The sequence below is a fragment of the Corylus avellana genome, chromosome ca2, assembly GCF_901000735.1.
Source record: "Corylus avellana chromosome ca2, CavTom2PMs-1.0".
NCBI lineage: Eukaryota > Viridiplantae > Streptophyta > Magnoliopsida > Fagales > Betulaceae > Corylus > Corylus avellana.
The window spans coordinates 33538788-33558107 of NC_081542.1; the positions used below are offsets into that span (position 1 = coordinate 33538788).

Sequence of the window (19320 nt, forward strand, 5' to 3'; positions counted from 1 at the left end):
TTCCGTCTTAACAGGGATTTTCTTCTGTTCTAATGGGATGGCCAAAATCTGCATTTTAAGCCATTCTTGTCATACAAGAGTTAATCCTCGTTAGGATGCAAAGAGTAAAAAGTAGATCTAAATACCCGTCATGAGCCCGTCATAACACACCTTCTAACGAGAAAACAGTAGCTTTAGCTTTGGTCTTGTCACATGTCCCGTTCTGATGAGGTTCCTGACAAGGAAACAGTAACCTCCCGTTAAATGTCCCGTCCTGATGAGGAACCAGTAGCTACTCGTTACATGTCTGGTTCTGATGAGGTTCCTGACGAGGAACCAGTAGCCTCCCATTACATGTCCCGTTCTGATGTGACTTCTGATGGGAAATAGAAACTTCCTGTTACATATCCTGTCTTGATGGGGTTCCTGGCAGGAAACCAAAGAGCACTCCTTCAGTCCCATCACGAGCTCGTTCTGACGCCCCATCCAACGGGGAAGGTAAAGAACTCTAACAAACATCCAATCTTCACCCGACACTTGAAGAAGAATGAAAAAATGCAAACAAATATTTTGATCATTAAATAAGGCCAAACTAAACCTAACATTTCTTTTAATTCTAATACCAAGAATTACATCAACAATACCCAAGTCTTTCATGTCAAAGCTAGAAGACAAGAATATCTTGGTATTTTCAATACTCTCACAATCAGTCCCAAAAATCAACATGTCATCAACATATAAACATATAATGACTCATTGATTTTAATAGATCTTACTATGTACACACTTATCAAAATCATGGATTTTAAATCCATTTGCAATCACAACTTTATCAAACTTTTCATGCCACTGTTTTTGAGCTTGTTTCAGACTATAGAGGGATTTAATCAATTTATAAACTTTTCATTCTTGATTAGGCAAAACAAATCCCTCAAGTTGATGCACATAAATCTCTTCTTCAAGCTCACCATTTAAAAACGTAGTTTTAACATCCATTCGATGAATTTCAAAATTATAAATGGATGCTAATGCAATCAATATTCAAATGGTAGCAATCCTAGCAATAGTCTAGAAGATCCAACCACTAGATCTACTTAAGAAGCATTTTATGGTTTAGATTAAATCACTAGATCGAACGATCTTAACTGTCCAAAAATGAATGGTCATGATCAAATTGCTCCGAGCTTCGATGCTAAGTGCCAAGTGCACCATCAATGCGCCCTACAGCCCACGCCACGCACGCGCATGCGTGCGTGCGTCTGGTGCTTCGCACCATACTATAACATGCACTAGAGTGTATCCTAGTCATAGCTCATTCAATAGCTTGAGTTTGTTGAGCCTTATAAATGCCAACAAAATCTTTTCTCTTTCTAATGTGGGACAATCTTCATTCAATACTCTTTAAAACCTTACATTTGAAACATTCCCAAGACACAAAATAATATATATATATATATAATGACTTGATTCCTATAACACTCAAAAAGTATATTTGAAGAAAAGAGTACTCGTTTGGTAAAAGAATTAAAAGTACTTTTAAGGGTCCAAAAAGCCTAAAAGCCTATTTGAGATTGCGTTTGAGGGGTCTGAAAATGTTTTTAACACTCAAAAAGTCCGTTTGAAGAAAAAAGTATTCATTTGGTGAAAAAATTAAAAGTATTTTTAAGGATTCAAAAAGCCAAAAAATTGCCAAAAAGCACTTTTGGCAAAAACCTAAAAATGAAGTTTTTGCCCAAAAACACTTTTTGACTTAAAAGTTCTATTTCTTAAACGTAATCTCAAACAGGAAAATGACCAAAACGCACTTTTGGCAAAAGGAAAATGAAACTTTTTCCCAAAAGTTTTTTTTTTTATTATTTAAAAAGCTTTATTTATTAAACGCAATCACAAACTATAGTATTGTCACTGATAAGACTTCTATCCTTTATCTAAAAAAATGACGCAGCTTTTTAAAATTATATTGGATTAAAATTTATGGTTAAATACCTTTCCAGTGGTTTGTACCAAAATCAAATAGCTACATTAGTTTTCAAAAATGTCACAAATAGTACCTATGGTAAGCAAATAAATCCACTTGGTACTTTCGACAAGATTCTGTTAGTTTCTTAACGGAGTAGCACGTCACCCTTACATGTGGCGTGGTACCTGGGATTTTGGATGCCATATCATATATATATATATATATATATATTATACAATTGATAGCTTGGAAAGTTCAGGCACTCAATTCCCAAATTACAGAGATAGAGAAAGAGAAAAAGATAGAAAATTTCTAGATCCAGAAGCAGAAAACCCATAAAAAATGAGATGCCGATAAGAATTGGAAACAATTAACACCCAAAAGTTTGAACATTTTTTGTTCAGTTTTTGTTTCAGTCTAAGCTAAATATTCCAAAATATAAAAATAGAACATGCTGATGTCCGCCAAATAAATAAAATAGAGGAAAAGTACATTCAGAAAACCATTTTTCAAAATTGAACAAATTAAACCCAGTAATCAAAATTTGAAAATAAAACTGACCCAAACATAGAAAGGAAACAACAAATGAAGAAGATAAATTCAAATTACAACATCCAAAAAAACCCATGAGCAATATCCATCAGGATTGTAGGGGTGTCAAGGCAATTACAGTTAGTGGTTATTGACAAAAATCGCTAACCGTAACTGTCTTAGCGGTTATTAAATTTTAATAACAACAACTAGCGGTTAGCGGTTAGCTACTAACCACCTGTTAACGGTTAGTAAAATAGGTAACTACCTGCTATAATCGCTTTTTCAAAATTGGGTTTCTTTGGGCTTTTTTAAATTTTTTTATTTTTTATTTTTTATTTATTTTTTTATCACTATAGCATTTTTTATCCTCATTTTTTTTTGTATTTTTGTATTTTTAGTGTCTTCTTGGGCCAAATTGCTATAAAAAGAGCCCATATTGAAAAATCAAAAATATTTGACCACAAATTTACATTTACTTGTACTTTTTTTTTTAAAAAAAAAATTCTTAAATATTAAAATTGGTCAAAAATTCGTTCAATTTCTTTTTTTTTTTTTTTTTTCAAAAAATGGTTAAAAAATGGTCAAAACAGTGTTCAAAAAATACATTAATATGTCAGCTTGGTGAATTTCCCACAATCAATTGCTTTCATTATGGAAAAATTAAATAAATAAATGCTAGAAGATATAAACTATAAAGTTTCAAAAATATTTTATTCAATTACAAACTTATGTCTTTATAAATTTCTATTTTTAGCTTAGCAACTCAATCAATAATTTCGTTATATGTGGTTATAAGGGTTATCTTAAATGGTTAATTTTTTTATTTTTTATTTTTCAAAAAATGGTGAAAACGTTGTTCAAAAAATATGCATTAATACTTCAATTGTGCTTATAAGTAACACATTGTTTAATCTAATGTCAATAACTTAATTTGATATTATACGAATCATATTATTATTGTAGATTAATAATAATATAATATGATTAACTTAAATAAAGTATTTGAATTGTCATTGAACATTATCATTGTGATTTAATTATCTAAAACAAAAATGTGATTTAATTATTAATGATCAATTGATTATATTAGATATATAAATATTATTATAATTATAATTATAAAAATATATTATATAAAAATGTGGTTAGTGGTTAGTAGTTAAGCGATTATAGCGATTAGCGGTTAAACGTTTTAACTGCCCGCTTTGACTCCCCTACAAGATTGCAATAACAAAAACAAAAAATGTAACAAAGTAGAAGAGAGTAGGAGAGAGATAGCACCCACAATTAACAAAAAGGACAATGAATCAAGGAAGGACATTGTGTGAATAGAAGTAGCAACAAAAAGAAAGCGCGAAAAGATCGCACACCCTCAATTTTTTTTTATTTTTTTTATTTGGCCCTTGGGGGTGGCCGAACCAGCCCAAGCCAAATGGGTGGCCGGCCACCCCTAGCTCTCCTTTATATATATATATGACGTGGCACCTAAAAACCCAAGTATCACATCACGTGGGGCCATGAAACCATAGGTACCACGTTACATGTAAGGGTGACGTGGCACTCCGTTAAAAAACTAACTAAATCTTAACGGAGGTACCAAGTAGGTTTATTTGCTTACCATAGGTACCATTTGTGATATTTTTGAAAACTCAAGTGGCTAATTTTAGAGAATAAAAGGGAATAGAAGTCTTAGGATTAGTATTACTATAAGGGTTAAATACCAAATACCCCATTGGGGTTTCGTTTCTTTATTTTTTTCTCCCTAGAGTTTGATTTTTATCACAGGAGGTCTTTGTGGTTTTGATAATAGACCAAATTAATTCTTCCGCTAGTTGACTTAACGAAAGTCCATGTGTACCAATTAAATGTTGACACGTGGTACTTAATTATTTTATTTTATTTTTTTTTAACAAAGGAGGCCACCCCCATGGCCAAAAGGGGGTGGCCGAAACTACCCCCAATGGGTACTTGGGGTGGCTCGGCCACCCCATGGAGCCTAGGGGGTGGCCAAAACTAACCCCCAATGGTGGTAGGAGGTGGTTTTGGCCACCCCCTAGGCTCCATGGGGGTGGCTCCATACCCACTGGGGGTGGTTTCGGCCACCCCCATCCGGCCACATGGGCATGGCCAAAGGGGGTGGCCAAATGGCTAATTGGCCACCCCCAAATGGCCAAGCCACCTTCAAATTTTTTTTTTTCCTTTTTTTAAAAAAAAATACATTTTTTTTTTAATTTAAAATTTTTTTTGTTTAATTTAAAAAAATTTTAAAAATTAAGTAGATGCCACGTGTCAATATTTGATTGGTTCACGTGGACTTTCGTTAAGTCAACTAACGCTCAATTGACGGAATGATTAATTTGGTTTGTTATTAAAATCACATAGACTTCCTGTGATAAAAATTAAACCCTTGAAAAAAAAAAAAAAAACGAAACCCTAGGGAGTATTTAGCATTTAACCCTTTCTGTAAAGTAAAACCTAGAAATAAATATTATCCAAATTTTAAAATCAAATTGAAATTTGAGAAAAGGATTTAATTTGATTTTCAAAAAACAAAAAAAGAGAATGAGGTGCAAAACAATCTAAAATTAGAAATAAAAAATCCAAAACAATAAACAAAACAGCATAATTTTTTGTTTTTTGTTTTTAAAAATAATTCTTTTATAAACTTATTTTTTTCTTATTTATATGGCAAGTAAGTAAGTAAAACAAGGAGTACACTTCAAAAAAGAAAAAAGAAAAAGTAAAACAAGGAGTAGGTAGAAGCAGCTGTATTATGAGCTATTTTTGGAAATTGCCCCCTACACGTACGTACAAATACTCTCTCCCCAAAGAAATTCAAAAGTAACAAAAAGAAAATAAAAATAAAAAAGAAAAGAAAATTAATGTAGCGTAATCTTCCCTTTTATACTGTTTCTAATTCTCTATAACACACACAAAAGCTATGCGCTCCGATCCTGTATTATTTCTTTGAAATCTCTCTCTATGAAACCATATAATGGCCAGCGTGTTGCACAAGCTTAGGAAGTCTCTCTCCCGGAGGTTTGCCTCCTCCGATTCATCTCCTCCTCCTCGTAAAGCTCCCCAAATGAAAATGGGGTCAGTTATAATTTTAGTTGACCATAATACCCTTTTCATTTTCGTATTTCTCTCTTTTTTTTTTTTTTTTTTTACATGCCTGCACAAGAGGAGAGGGGAATTCGATCTTGTGACCTCCACTTCATTAAGTGTGGTCCCAACCGATTGAATTACCTTTTGAAAACCGTATTTCTGTCCCTAATTCGTGTTAAAAGGGTGTTATTTTATTGGGGGTTCGTTGGGAAATTGCCAAATAGGTGTTATCTAATTAGATCACGTTTCTCCAATGATCTAAATAAGTTATTATATTATATATTAAATTATAGGGATTGCTCATCAGACCAAATTGCCCCAATGCAATTATAGAATTACAAAATTAAAAGAGCCCTTTGATCTATTTGGACGATGATTCTGATTTTGGTTTGACTTTAGATAACGTGTTTGGTGTTAATAATAGGCGTCAATATTACTCTCCCCAACCAAACATGCTCGTCTTTGATTTATGGGTTTTTGGAAACTTTGGTGTTCGTTGTCCGGTCCTTATATATATATATATTTCCAATTTTTTGCCCCATTCTTAATGAATAATGTCCAAGTAGTTTTACTTTTATCTTTAAGGATGGAACTTTGAGGGTAAAGGTATTTATAGATTCCCATGTTTTTTTTTTAGCACTGATCATGTGGTATTATATATGTTCTTTGTCCTCCTGCCCAAAAGGCAAAGACTTCTTTTCTTTGTCTTCTTTATATCACACGTGTGAATAAGTGCACGTGGTTGCCACTACATTATACATATTATTGGTTTTGTCTCAAAACTATATATTAAGATAATAATAATAGCAATATAGTTTTGATAAAGGATTTGTGTTGTTCATTGTAAAAGCTGACGCTTTTCCTTTAAAGTCATGCTCACAAAGTGGTCTTTCAATATGCTTTTCCTTTCCTTTCTGATATTATTGTTAGGCTTTGGCTTCACCTGATTTATCATATTATATTCTTATTATATCGTGTGACTTAGAGGTGTCTATCCATCTTTTTTTTTTAAATAAATATATATATATTAAAGGGCGGTGGGTTGATTATCGTTTTAATTAATAGTTAGGAATTTGTTTGGGTTTGTGATTTTAAAGTCACAATTATTATGCCTTTTAAAAAAATGTGTATTCTGTATTTTGTAGTAGCTGATCGAGGTAATTTAAATTCAGTATATATGGTTACGATGGAGCATTAATTAATGTGTAAATTATGTGTGCAGAAAATTTGCGCCATATGCCTTGATAAAGTAAGGAGAGGGCAAGGGCAAGCCATCTTCACTGCAGAGTGTTCGCACTCTTTCCACTTCAATTGCATTGTGGTTAATGTAGACCATGGAAATTTAGTTTGCCCCATCTGCCGCTCAAAATGGAAAGACGTACCTTTCCGAGCTCCCAGTAGTAGCAATAATAACGGCGCCGGAGGGTCTCGAGGAGTAGTAGTTAACGTGGTTCCTCTTCCTCTTCCTCTTGATGACTTCTCAGACGATGAGCCCCTTCCACGTGCACCCATCTCTCCCACATCTGGCCCTCAGGGTCTCACTCTCACCACCTTTACAGAGTTCCCTGCTGTTGCTGCTTCAAAATCCCCCGCAGCATTCTCTCTTGTTGTCAGCATCCGCGCACCTCCTCTTCATGTTGATGATGATGCCCGTGCACCCATTGACCTTGTTGCCGTGCTTGACGTGAGTAGCAGCATGGTTGGTGCAAAGCTTTCCCTTCTCAAGCGAGCTGTCTACTTTGTCATACATAGCTTGACTTCATCAGACCGACTAAGTATAGTCGCTTTTTCATCAAGGGCTAGGAGAATCCTTCCTCTCCGAAGGATGTCTGACACCGGCCGTGCAGATGCCGTCCAGGCTATCGATTCTCTTGCATCAAATGGTGGGACGGATATTGTGGGAGGACTGACCAATGGTGCCCGGGTTCTTGAAGAAAGGCGGGAGCAGAATGCAGTTGCTGCCATCATCCTCCTATCTGATGGAAAAGACAATTACAATAATACTAACTCTAATATTCTTCTTCTAAGCAGCAGCCAGGCCGGGAAATCAAATCCACCACCTGAGTATTTGAAGGAACTGCCAGCATCAATTAATAATAATAATAATAATAATAATCATTCCTTGCAGCAGGCAACTATTCCTGTCCACACATTTGGGTTTGGTTTGGACCATGATTCCACTGCAATGCATGCTATATCGGATGCATCTGCAGGGGGCACATTTTCCTTCGTTGAGTCAATTGTTATGATACAAGATGCATTTGCAAGATGCATTGGTGGTCTTCTTAGTGTGGTGGCTCAGGAAGTTAGAGTGATGGTCAAGACAGCGTCACCTGGTTTGCGAATTGGATCAATTCACTCAGGGAGTTACGTTTCTAAAATTTTTTCTGATGAGGGTCAGCAGCAAGGGGTGATTGAGGTTGAAAATCTATATGCTGAAGAAGATAAACAATTTCTTGTGGACCTCTCCAATATTCCTCCAGCAGGCTTGTGTTGTACTAGTACTAGCAGTAATTGTGAAAGCAAGGAAAGGGAGGAGAATCAGAAAACAGCATTGTTGGATGTTGTATGTTCTTACAAAGATTCAGTTTCAAGTGAAGAGTTGGAGGTACAAGGGGAGAGAGTGTATGTAGGGAGACCACAGAATTTATGTCCTACAGATTTGGTAGTGTCGGTGGAGATTGATAGGCAGCGAAATCGTATAATGGTGGCAGAGGGTATTAGAGAAGCACAAGTGATGGCGGAAGCGGGGAACCTGGAAGGTGCGCAGGCTTCGCTGGCAGAAGCAAGAGCAAGTCTGTTATCATCAGCCTCGGCCCAAGCAGGTGACTGCCTTTGCAACAGGCTTGAAGCGGAGCTGAGAGAAATAAGGGAGAGAATGACAAGCCAAGAATTATACCGGCAGAGTGGACGGGCGTTTGTTCTCTCAGGGTTGAGCTCACATTCATTGCAGAGGACCACAACAAGGGGCGACGAAAACAGCCTTGTTGGGTTTGGGTTTGGGTATGACACTCCTACCATGGTTAGCATGGTCACAAAGTCACAGCAACTAACTAACTAACTCTCAATATATAATAGGAGGAGGTATAGTGTGGTATGAATTATATATTATGATATTCTTAATTTCAAGTTGCTAGCTAATTAATTAATTAATTAATTGCTTTCTGATTTTACATATTCCATCTACTTTCTTTTCTTCTCTATTAAGAAATTAATAATACACTTTTTTCTTGCATATATATTTTCTTCTCAAATTGTTTCAATATATATGCTCTCTTCTCTTGCATTTACGTTTTATTGTTTCAATCACCAACTCATGATGTCATCATATACCATACAATATGGACAAAAAAAGGTATTATATACACAAATGAGCTGATTATTTTGAGTTCCAATAGGCTTTAATTGGTTTGGGCTTCGGTTATCTCACATTTACCCCCAATTTACCATTCATTATATTTTATTCCACTATTAAAATATAATTGCATTCCAGGGTTTTTTTTAATTATACAACAACTTTCTTACTACTAGAAATGGAATTTAACCATTTCATTTCGTAGAAAAATAAAGTCTATTAGGCCATGGATCTGCTCCTAAAGCCCAACGGGTCCCAAACCCGATCTAAGCCAAATGGAATGCCTGACAAGGCCTCGGACAAGCTTTACCCGAGGAGGCTTCGTATCCCGAGGAGGTCTCAGACAAGAATTCGAGACTACTCCTCGAGAGATAACAGATGCCAAATCCGAGACGAAACTCCGAAAGCAAATAAGTCGAGCCAAGGGTAAAAGTATCATTTTACAACTAAGGATACGCAAGTATTCAAACTGGTCCAAGTGATCAATATCTCACAATTCAAAAAACTCCCTACAACACAGATAGTTATCCACCAACAAACAATCCCTACATAAGCGGGATAAGCTGTTATTCAAATTCAAAAGGTTACCTAACCCAAACAAGAACCTTGTCATGTTATCCCAGAATTCCTGCCCTTATCAAATAACTGCGAAACGGGTATTTAGGTATAGGAATCCGGAAATGTGCGGGGAACAAATTCAACTCCATGCCTATAAATACAAGTCCAGATTTCCATCAAAGGTAAGTGCAATCCTAGCTCTGAAAACTTTGGTTGCTTAAATATTCTTTCCTCACTTTCTGACTTAGGCATCGGACCTCCCCCGCCGGGACACCACCGGGGGCTCTAATCCTGCTTTTTCTTTTCTGTGTGTAGCCTGAAGCGACCACGAAGTTGTCAGCACCACCTTAAGGTGTGCCACATCACCATCTCAGAAAACTGTGTATCAACAGTTTGGCACCATCTGTGGGAACTCTTTTGATCAATTCTTATCATTCCGATATGGTGACTACACGCTCCCACTCTCAATCGGTGCCTCAACCTGACATACCTCGCGCGGCTACTGAGCACCTCCTGACTTAGCTGGGTTCATGAAGCAGATGACCGAATCCATGAAGGCTTTGCAGAAGCTGAATGAAGATCTCGCCACTACTCTCACGGTTGCTGAAAGCCGAAATAGCCAAAGGGATTAAGAGAGGGAAGAGAGGAGGATCAAAAGACACGAGGATAGGCGCGAGAAGGAGAGACGCGCCGAAATTCGTAAGGGGAAGAGGCCTCGAGGTTCTGATCACGAGGATGATGCAAGTTCAATTCAAGCCAGCCATCACACAACTGTCCAGAATGTAGAAGACAGTTAGCGGACGAACCCTGAGAGGTCTCGTCGGGAGTAGTCTCTCTGTCTGGAGGATCATCGTACTAAAGGGCATAGCGAGAGCAACGTTAATGCTGACTTGCAGGATCTTAAGAAAAAATACGAAGAGGTGGTTCTCTTGATGGCCAATGGTGGAGATCAGTCCAACGCAGGGGAGCTCATGGAGAACACGAATCTGCCCTTCACTCCTCGGGTCATGAATTTCTCCCTCCCTGACAAATTCAAGATGCCCCGAGTTAATACCTATGATGGCACCAGGGATCCAACAGACCATATGGAGAGTCTTCGTGTGCATTTCATCCTCCATGGTACCCCAGACGAGATTTCATGTAGGGCTTTCCCCTTAACTTTGATTGGAGTAGCTAAGGATTGGTTTGGTAGGCTCCCAGCCAATTCAATAGATGATTTCAAGACTCTCGGGCGCCTCTTCTTAAGTCAGTTCTTGGCTACCCGAAAGAGGAAGAAAAATCCGGCTTATTTGCTATCCCTTGTCCAAGGGAAAGAGGAGTCGTTAAAGGAATTCATGCTTAGATTCAACCAGGAGAAGTTGATGATTGAAAATCCGAGTGAGCAGACAGTACTTGATGCTTTGATGCACGGGGTAAGGGCTGAAGGGCCACTGATGGCTGAGCTGTCGAAAAGTTCTAAATTAGTGACTCTCAGTCAATTCATGAAGAAGGCTGATGAGTACATTAATCAGGAAGATACTGTCAAAGCTCTCATGAAGTCTCAAAGGGAAGAAATTGAAGCCAAGAGTAGTATTGTGAAGACAGCACCAGCTAGTGTTGGAAAGAAAGAAGAAAAGAACATGAAGAAATCAGGGAAGGTGGTCCAATCGTACCTAAGGATGGACCCCTCGGAAGTTGCAGAGCTTGAAGTTCACTCCACTGAATACTAGCATGACTGAGGTCTTTATGGAGATAAAGAGGGATCCTGCCTTCAAATGGCCAAGCAAGTTGAAAGGCGACCCTAAGAGATGTGATCCTCAGAAATACTGTGAGTATCATCGTGACCATGGTCACTTAACCGAGGAATGCATAACTTTGAGGCAGGAGATTGAGAATCACATCAGAAATGGGAAGTTGATGAAATTCCTGGCAGATGAGAAGAATCGAGGAAGGAATGAAGAGCCTCCATTACTTGAAGAAAACCAAGAAGCTCCCAGAAACAGAGAAGATCGGTATGTTGAACCGATACACAATCAGCAGGCAGAACCGAGATGAGACCGGGATGCCCATTAGCCTCGGCATCAGGATGTAGTAAGGGAGATCCACACCATCTCGGGAGGACTAGCTTGTGGAGGAAGTTCTAGTTCATCTAGAAAAGCTTACTCAAGGAGAACGAAGGCTGATGACGAAGTTTGTCAATAGGAAGACCTTCGAAAGTAGCAAAGAAGGAGGTGATGGCTATATCCTTCTCTGAAGAGGACGCTAGGGGGGGTAATATTCCCCCACGATGATGCGTTAGTAGTTACGGTAACGGTTGCCAACCATAAAATCCACCGAGTCTTGGTGGACAATGGTAGTTCGGTTGACATTTTATACTGGCTGGTCTTCAAACAGATGGGTGTTGACCGAGACAAGATCCAACCGTTTGGTTCACCATTGGTAGGGTTTGCTGGAGAACAAGTCTAGCTAGTGGGACTCACCTCCCTCCCGGTTACCGTGAGGACATGATGTGCAAATTATCTACCTAAATTAATAAGTAAATAATTGTACGTTTTACCTGCAAGTGCACAAGGTCAACATGGTAGTATAGGGTGCAAGTACAGGATCATTCCCACGAGGATTGGTAAATTATGTTTAGAAGTAAATTCCTATTTAATTAAAAGATAAAATTCAATTGTCACGATTGAATTCAATAAAATAAAAGATAAACAAAAACTAAAAAGGATTAGGGTTTTGATATCCACCACTAATTATATTAAGCTAATATATCAATATGCCAATGCTTTGATCAAGTTATGTCTATCTAATGTTTGTCAACCTAAGGGCATGGTGTATACTCCTTAAGCTATAGATTTTCCTAAGCAACAAGTTAGGCATGGAGTATACTTTAACTCTTTTCTTCCCAAAGGATTTAGCATGGTATATACTAAGTTGTTCTTTAGAAAAGCATATGTTCTATGGAAATCGACAAACACACGAGGCCTAGGGCATGGTATATACTCCCGGTTCCCAATGTTGATTAACCCAAGAATCCGGCGTGGATATCTCTTGTTACTTATGTTAAACCCAGGACTCGGTCATCCAAATTGATTTAACTAACTAGTCCATACCACATGCATATGTTGATCAGGCACACACATATGAGGAATTCATGCAATCAGGTATTAATCAAGTTAAATAGCACAACAAGATTATCACAAAGGTGCCAATATTGAAATATTAACAAAACATAACTAGGGCTTCAATCTAGCCCTAAATAAAATATAAACTACATAATAAAGATAAAAGGTGGAAAAGAAGAAAAACCCAAATTCCTCTTGATGCAGCCTTCAGCTCCTTTCCCGAGCTTGTGCCTCTTTTCTCCACACCTATTCCTAGAGGCTAAGAGGTCTATTTATAGACTATAGAAGTCCTTGTTACACAAGTAAACCTAGGAATTTCGTAGGGTTTTAATCCTATTGCAAGTTGGAGTTGGAAAACCCTAATATGGAAGTACTAACAAGCTGGCCGCACTTTTGACTTTGTCTCCTGCGCATGGGTGTGATCGATTGCAACCCATGTGCGCTCAATCGCATGTCTGCGATCGAGCCTCTTCTGTTGTGCGCTCGATCGCGGGTAGCCGCATCATGCATATTTTCTCTGGTCGTGCGCTCGATCGCATGGAACCTGCGATCGATCGCAATGTCAGGGGCTCTAATCTTTTCCCAATTTCTCTCTTTGAGCCCAAATCACCTAGTTTTACTTCATTTTCTTCCAAAAGCTTGTAAAAGCATGAAAAACACAAAAAGGAATTAAAATTGCCTAATTAACTAAAACCAAAGGATTAAAACATGCAAGTTAAGGGCTGAAAATATGAATATTTTAGCACTTTTCAGGACAGCTCCTAGGCAGTCTACAACTATGGTGGACTTCTTGGTGATCCATTGACCGTCTGCATACAATGCGATCATTGGTCGACCATCCCTTAATAAGTTGAAGGCTGTAACCTCAACTTACCATTTGATGATGAAGTTTCCTACTGAGGAAGGAGTAGGAGAGGTGAAAGGAGATCAAGATGAGGCAAGGAAATGTTATAATATTTTCCTCAAGAAATCAGATCTTGCTCCGTTGATGGTCGGCGCGGTGGGTAGCTGAAGCAAAGATCCCCTAAAAGGGGAACCTGCCGAGCCCTTGGAAGACGTGGAACTGGGAGAGGGAAAAGTAGTAAAGGTAGGAACACAGCTCGCCTTGGGAATTTGAGACGCTCTCATAACTTTTCTCCAAAGAAACATGGAGGTATTTACGTTGACTCATGAAGATATGCCGGGAATCAGCTTCGATGACATTCTCCTTCAACTCAATGTGGATCCAAGCATGAAGCCAGTGAGGCAGAAGTGTAGAAAGTTTGCCCCCAAGCGGAATATGGCCATCGCTGAGGAAGTAGAGAAGTTGCTCATGGCTCAGTTTATAGAAGAGGTATATTATCCCTACCAGTTGGCCAATGTGGTGCTAGTCAAAAAATCCAACGGGAAGTGGAGAATGTGCGTGGACTTTACAGACCTCAACAAAGCATGCCCAAAAGACTACTTTCCTCTACCACGCATTGATGCATTGGTAGACTCAACAGTTGGATATGGCCTATTAAGCTTTATGGATGCTTTTTCTGGTTACAACCAGATCTATATGCATCTAGAAGACCGGGAGAAGATCGCGTTTATCACTGACTGAGGCCTATACTGCTACAAGGTTATGCCTTTCGGTCTAAAGAATGCGGGAGCAACGTATTAGAGGTTGGTTAATAAGATGTTCCGAGACCAGATTGGGTGCAATATGGAGGTATATGTTGATGCATGCTGGTTAAAAGCGTGCTACCAGAAGGTCATGTAGAAGACCTGCATGAGATGTTTAGAACATTGAAGGAATATGGGATGAAGCTGAATCCTGCAAAGTGTGCATTTGGAGTGGCCTTGGGTAAGTTTCTCCGTTACATGGTGTCAAACCGAGGAATAGAAGCTAATCCCGAGAAGATCCAAACAGTCTTGCATATGCAATCACCTAAGAATACGAAGCAACTTCAGCAATTGACGGGTAGGATTGCAGCGTTGAACCGGTTCATTTCTCAGTCGACTGACAAGTGTCTACCATTTTTCAAAATCCTAAGGAAAGCATTTGAGTGGTCTAAAGAGTGTGAAGAGGCTTTTGAGCAGTTGAAGAAGTACTTGTCAAGCTCACCACTACTAAGCAGAACTGTTCTCGGAGATGCATTGTATCTATACTTAGCTGTCTCCCCAACAGCTGTTAGTGTTGCCCTCATCCGAGAAGAAGACAGCGTTCAATAACCAGTTTATTTTGTCAGCAGAGCATTGAGGGGGGCAGAAGAGCGGTACCCTCAGATGGAGAAGTTAGCATTTGCGCTAACTATTGCTTCCAGGAAGCTACACCAGTATTTCCAAGCTCATACTATAAGAGTCTTGACCGAGTATCCATTAAAGAAAGTACTCAGAAAGTTAGATCTGTCTGGCAGATTAGCTAACTGGGCAATCGAACTCGGAGAATTTGATATTGAGTTCCTCCCAAGGAACGCTATCAAAGGGCAGGTATTGGCCAATTTCTTAGCAGAATTCACCTACTTGTCATCCTAGAATGGCAGAAAGACAAAACATGGGTAGTCTACGTAGATGGATCTTCTACAAGGAAGAATGGTGGAGCCGGTGTTGTATTAATCACTCTGGATGGAGAAGAGTTATGCAGCTTCCTAAGGCTGGAGTTCAAGACCACCAATAATGAAGCCGAGTATGAGGTAGTTTTAGTAGGACTCGGTTTAGCCCGAGAGATGGGAGCTGAGTTCGTCAAATTATGAAGCGATTTGCAGGTGATCGTCGAACACATCCGAGGAGAGTTTGAAGCCAGAGGAGGTAAAATGAAGCAATACTTATCAAAAGTACAAGATTTATAGAATGCATTCAAAAAATTTTGTATTATGAAGATCCCAAGAGAAGAGAATGAAACAGCTGACCGGCTAGCCTGGATGGCATCGGCAGCAGCTAACGACGCTGAAGAGCCTGAAAGTCCAATCCAAACTTTAACAAGACCTGCCGTAGCAGAGACAGTCTCAGTCTCGATTACCGAGACTATACCGGGATGGCAGAGGAGCATAAGGGAATACTTGGAACAGGGAATTCTCTCGTTGGATAAGAAGTCAGCAACGTAAGTCAGAACTAGAGCTGCCAGATTTACCATCATCAATGGGATTCTGTACAAACGAGGCTTCATGCTACCACTCCTCAAGTGTATCTCCAAAGAAGAAGGTGATTATGTCCTTCGCGAGATCCATGAAGGTATTTGTGGTAGTCACTCGGGGCAAGAGTATTGGCGCATAAGCAATCAAAGCCGGTTTCTACTGGCTGAATATGAGTTGGGACTCGGTACAGACAGTCAAGAATTATGACAAATGCCAACGCTTTGCCAACATTGCAAACAACCCCAGAAGATTTAAGTTCAATCTCTTCACCATGGCATTTCTCACAATGGGGGATAGATGTAATAGGGCCACTACCTCGTGGAAAGGGGGGTGTGCGATTCGCGGTTGTAGTAGTGGATTTTTTTCACCAAATGGGCAGAAGTTGAAACCCTAGTAAACATTACAGCCAAAAGCCTAGAACGGTTCTTGTGGAAGAACGTCGTATGCCGCTATGGTATTCCGCATGCGTTTGTAACTGATAATGGGAAGCAATTTGACTGCGAGTCATTTCGAGAATGGTGTGCCAAGCTTCATATAAGAAACTACTACTCTTCTCCAGCTCATCCCCAGGCAAATGGGCAAGTAGAAGCTACCAACAAGACAATTTTCAAAGTTCTGAAGAAGAAACTTGGAGATTGAAAGGGTGATTGGGCAGATGATCTTCCAGAAGTCTTGTGGGCATACCGAACAACGAAAAGAACACCCACCGAGGAGACCCCGTACACCTTGTCTTTCGGGACCGAGGCAGTCATACCAGCCGAGGTGGGCTCGGGTAGCTACCGAGTCGAGACTTTTCATCCCGAGACTAATGATGAGGGACTCAAACTACATTTAAACTTGCTACAAGAGAAATGGGACCAGGCCCAAGTAACCATGTCAGCGTACCTAGAGAAAGTGGCTCGGTAAAGGGGTCAAGCACAGAAGCTTCAAGATCGAGGACCTGGTGTTGCGCAAGACCACCATTGCCACCAAAGATCCGGCTGAGTGAAAGTTAGCTCCAAACTAGGAAGGACCCTACAGAGTGATTGACTGTAGAAGGGCAAGAGCTTCTTACCTTGAGAGCATGGAAGGAAAAGCACTCCCCAGGCCGTGGAATGCCGAGCACCTCAAAAAGTACTTTATCTAGCTTATTTCAGTAAGGTGATTCTTATTTGATTCTCATTTGATTCTTATTTGATTCTTATTTTCCCTGTAATTTTCATTACATTTTATTAAATAAAAGAATCTCTTGAAGTTTCAATCACCTTTTAAGCATTTCAAAAGCAAAGTAAATTAAAACTACTCTCAGGGTAAACGACCGAAAGACCATTAAGAAGATTTGGAACTTTCCCGAGACCAAGCCTGATGAGACATAGTTCTTCTTCTTCTTCAAAAAAAAAAAAAAACCTCTAAAGGACGTAAAACCTTTAAAAAAGGTGTGTCCGAAGAAGGTTAAAACTAGTAACTTGTACAGGACGTAAAACCTTCAAACAAGGTGTGTCCAAAGAAGGTTAAAACTAGCAACCTGTAAAGGATGTAAAACCTTCAAACAAGGTGTGTCCAAAGAAGGTTAAACAAATGACTTGTAAAGAACGTAAAACCTTCGAAAAAGGTGTGTTCGAAGAAAGTCAAATGAGTAGCCTGTCAAGAACAGAAATCCTTAAAAAAAAAAAAGGGTGTGCTCGAAAAAGGTTAAACAAACTTCAGAAAAGTAATCTGTCAAGAACATAAATCATTCAAGGAAAAGGGTGTTCGAAAAACATTGCTAGTTCACTCCGAGAAATAAATATAAAACACTTCATTAAAGTCTCAAGTTTGTCATTTACAAAAGAATCAAATGTACTAACTACTTTATTACAAGCCAAAAAAAGAAGTTTAGCCTTCTTTGGGGTCTGCAGATGGAGCCTTAGGAGCAGATGGGGTCTCGGCACCATGTCTAGAAGCGGTCCCTTGGTCACCCGAGGACTCCTCGGAACCCGAAAATGGCTGATGAGCAAATTTGTCGATCCCCTCAGCATCAGGCATCAGGCATCAGGTTCGACCCGAGACTGATAAGCTGTTTTAAAGCCTTGTCAGAAACGGGAATGGTCTCAGGCTTAACTGTGTCAAGGTCGATGGTGCGAGCAGGATTCTTGGCCCAAGACCGACAGGTCTCGAAACCAAGAATGATCCCATCGGCCTAGGCACTATCCCGAGTCTAGGAAGCATACGACAGTTGCTGCAAATAGTTGGAAGATCGGGACTCGACTTCTTCAAGTTGTAGCTTCTTCTCTTCAAGCTTTCCTTGGAAAAATTTAAGTCGCTCCTCATGATAAGTGCTAAAATATTCTTATTTTCAGCCCTTATCTTACATGTTTTAATCATTTGGTTGTAGTTAATTAGGCCATTTTAATTCCTTTTTGTGTTTTTGATGTTTTTACAGGCTTTTGGAAGAAAGTGAAGTAAAACTAGGTGATTTGGGTTCAAAAAGAGGAGATGAGAAAAATTGGAACTCCCTGGTACTGCGATCAACCGCAGGGCACCTGCGATCGAGCGCAATACTAGAGAAGATACTGCATGAGCCAGGCTAGGAGCGATCAAGTACAGGCCAAAAGAAGGATCGATCGCAGACCTGTGATCGAGTGCACACGGGTTGCGATCGATCTTACCCGTGCGCAGGTGGCATCCCAAGTGGCGGCTAGAATGTCCTTATTTCCATATTAGGGTTTTTTCAAACTCCAAATTATAATAGGATTGAAACCCTACGAAATCCCTAGGGTTTACTACTTTTCCAAGGACTTCTAAAGCCTATAAATAGACTCCTAAGCCTTTAGAATAGACAGGCTTGGAAAAGGGAGAAGAATAGGAGCTCTCAAGTCAAGTCTCGGGTTTATTCTTTCCTTTCTTTTCTTTTATTTTATGAAGATGTTTAACATCAACTCTATGTGTAGCTAATTACTTAGTAGGGCTAGATTGAAGCCCTAGTTATGTTAAATTAATATTTCAATATTGGCTCCTTGTGATGATCATGTTGTGCTATTTAACTTGATTAATACCTGCTTGCATGAATTCCTCATATGTGTATGCCTGATCAACATGTGCATGTGGTATGGACTTGTTAGTTAGATCAATTTGGATGACCGAGTCCTGGGTTTAACTTAAGTAACAAAAGAATCCACACCGCGATTCTTGGGTTAATCAACATGGGGAACCGGGAGTATACACCCATGCCCTAGGCCTCGTGTGTTTGTCGATTTTCATAGAGCATATGCTTTTCTAAAGAACAACTTAGTATTTACCATGCTAAATCCTTTAGGAAAGAAAAGAGTTAGAGTATACACCCATGCCTAACTCGTTGCTTAGGAAAATCAATAGCTTAAGGAGTATACACCCATGCCCTTAGGTTGGCAAACATTAAATATGCATAACTTGATCAAAGCATTGGCGTATTGATATATTAGTTTAATATAATTAGTGGTGGATATCAAAGCCCTACCCTTTGTTATCATCCTTCAACAATCAATCTTTATTTTGCTTTTGCTTAAGGAATCTATTTTTAAACATAAATTCAGCAATCCTCGTGGGAATGATCTTGTACTTGCACCCTATACTACCATGTTGACCTTGTGCACTTGCAGGTAAAACGTACAATTGTTTACCTATTAATTT

The 19320-nt window shown here is 39.1% G+C and overlaps 1 protein-coding gene across 1 annotated transcript; it reads left to right on the plus strand.

Annotated features, from left to right (window-relative positions):
• The first annotated feature begins 243 nt into the window (after positions 1-243).
• Positions 244-8642, plus strand: LOC132169632 (E3 ubiquitin-protein ligase WAV3-like). Its single transcript, XM_059580634.1, has 3 exons — positions 244-318; positions 370-477; positions 6804-8642. The coding sequence occupies exons 1-3, from the start codon at positions 244-246 to the stop codon at positions 8640-8642; spliced, it is 2022 nt and encodes a 673-aa protein (XP_059436617.1).
• Positions 8643-19320: the final 10678 nt, after the last annotated feature.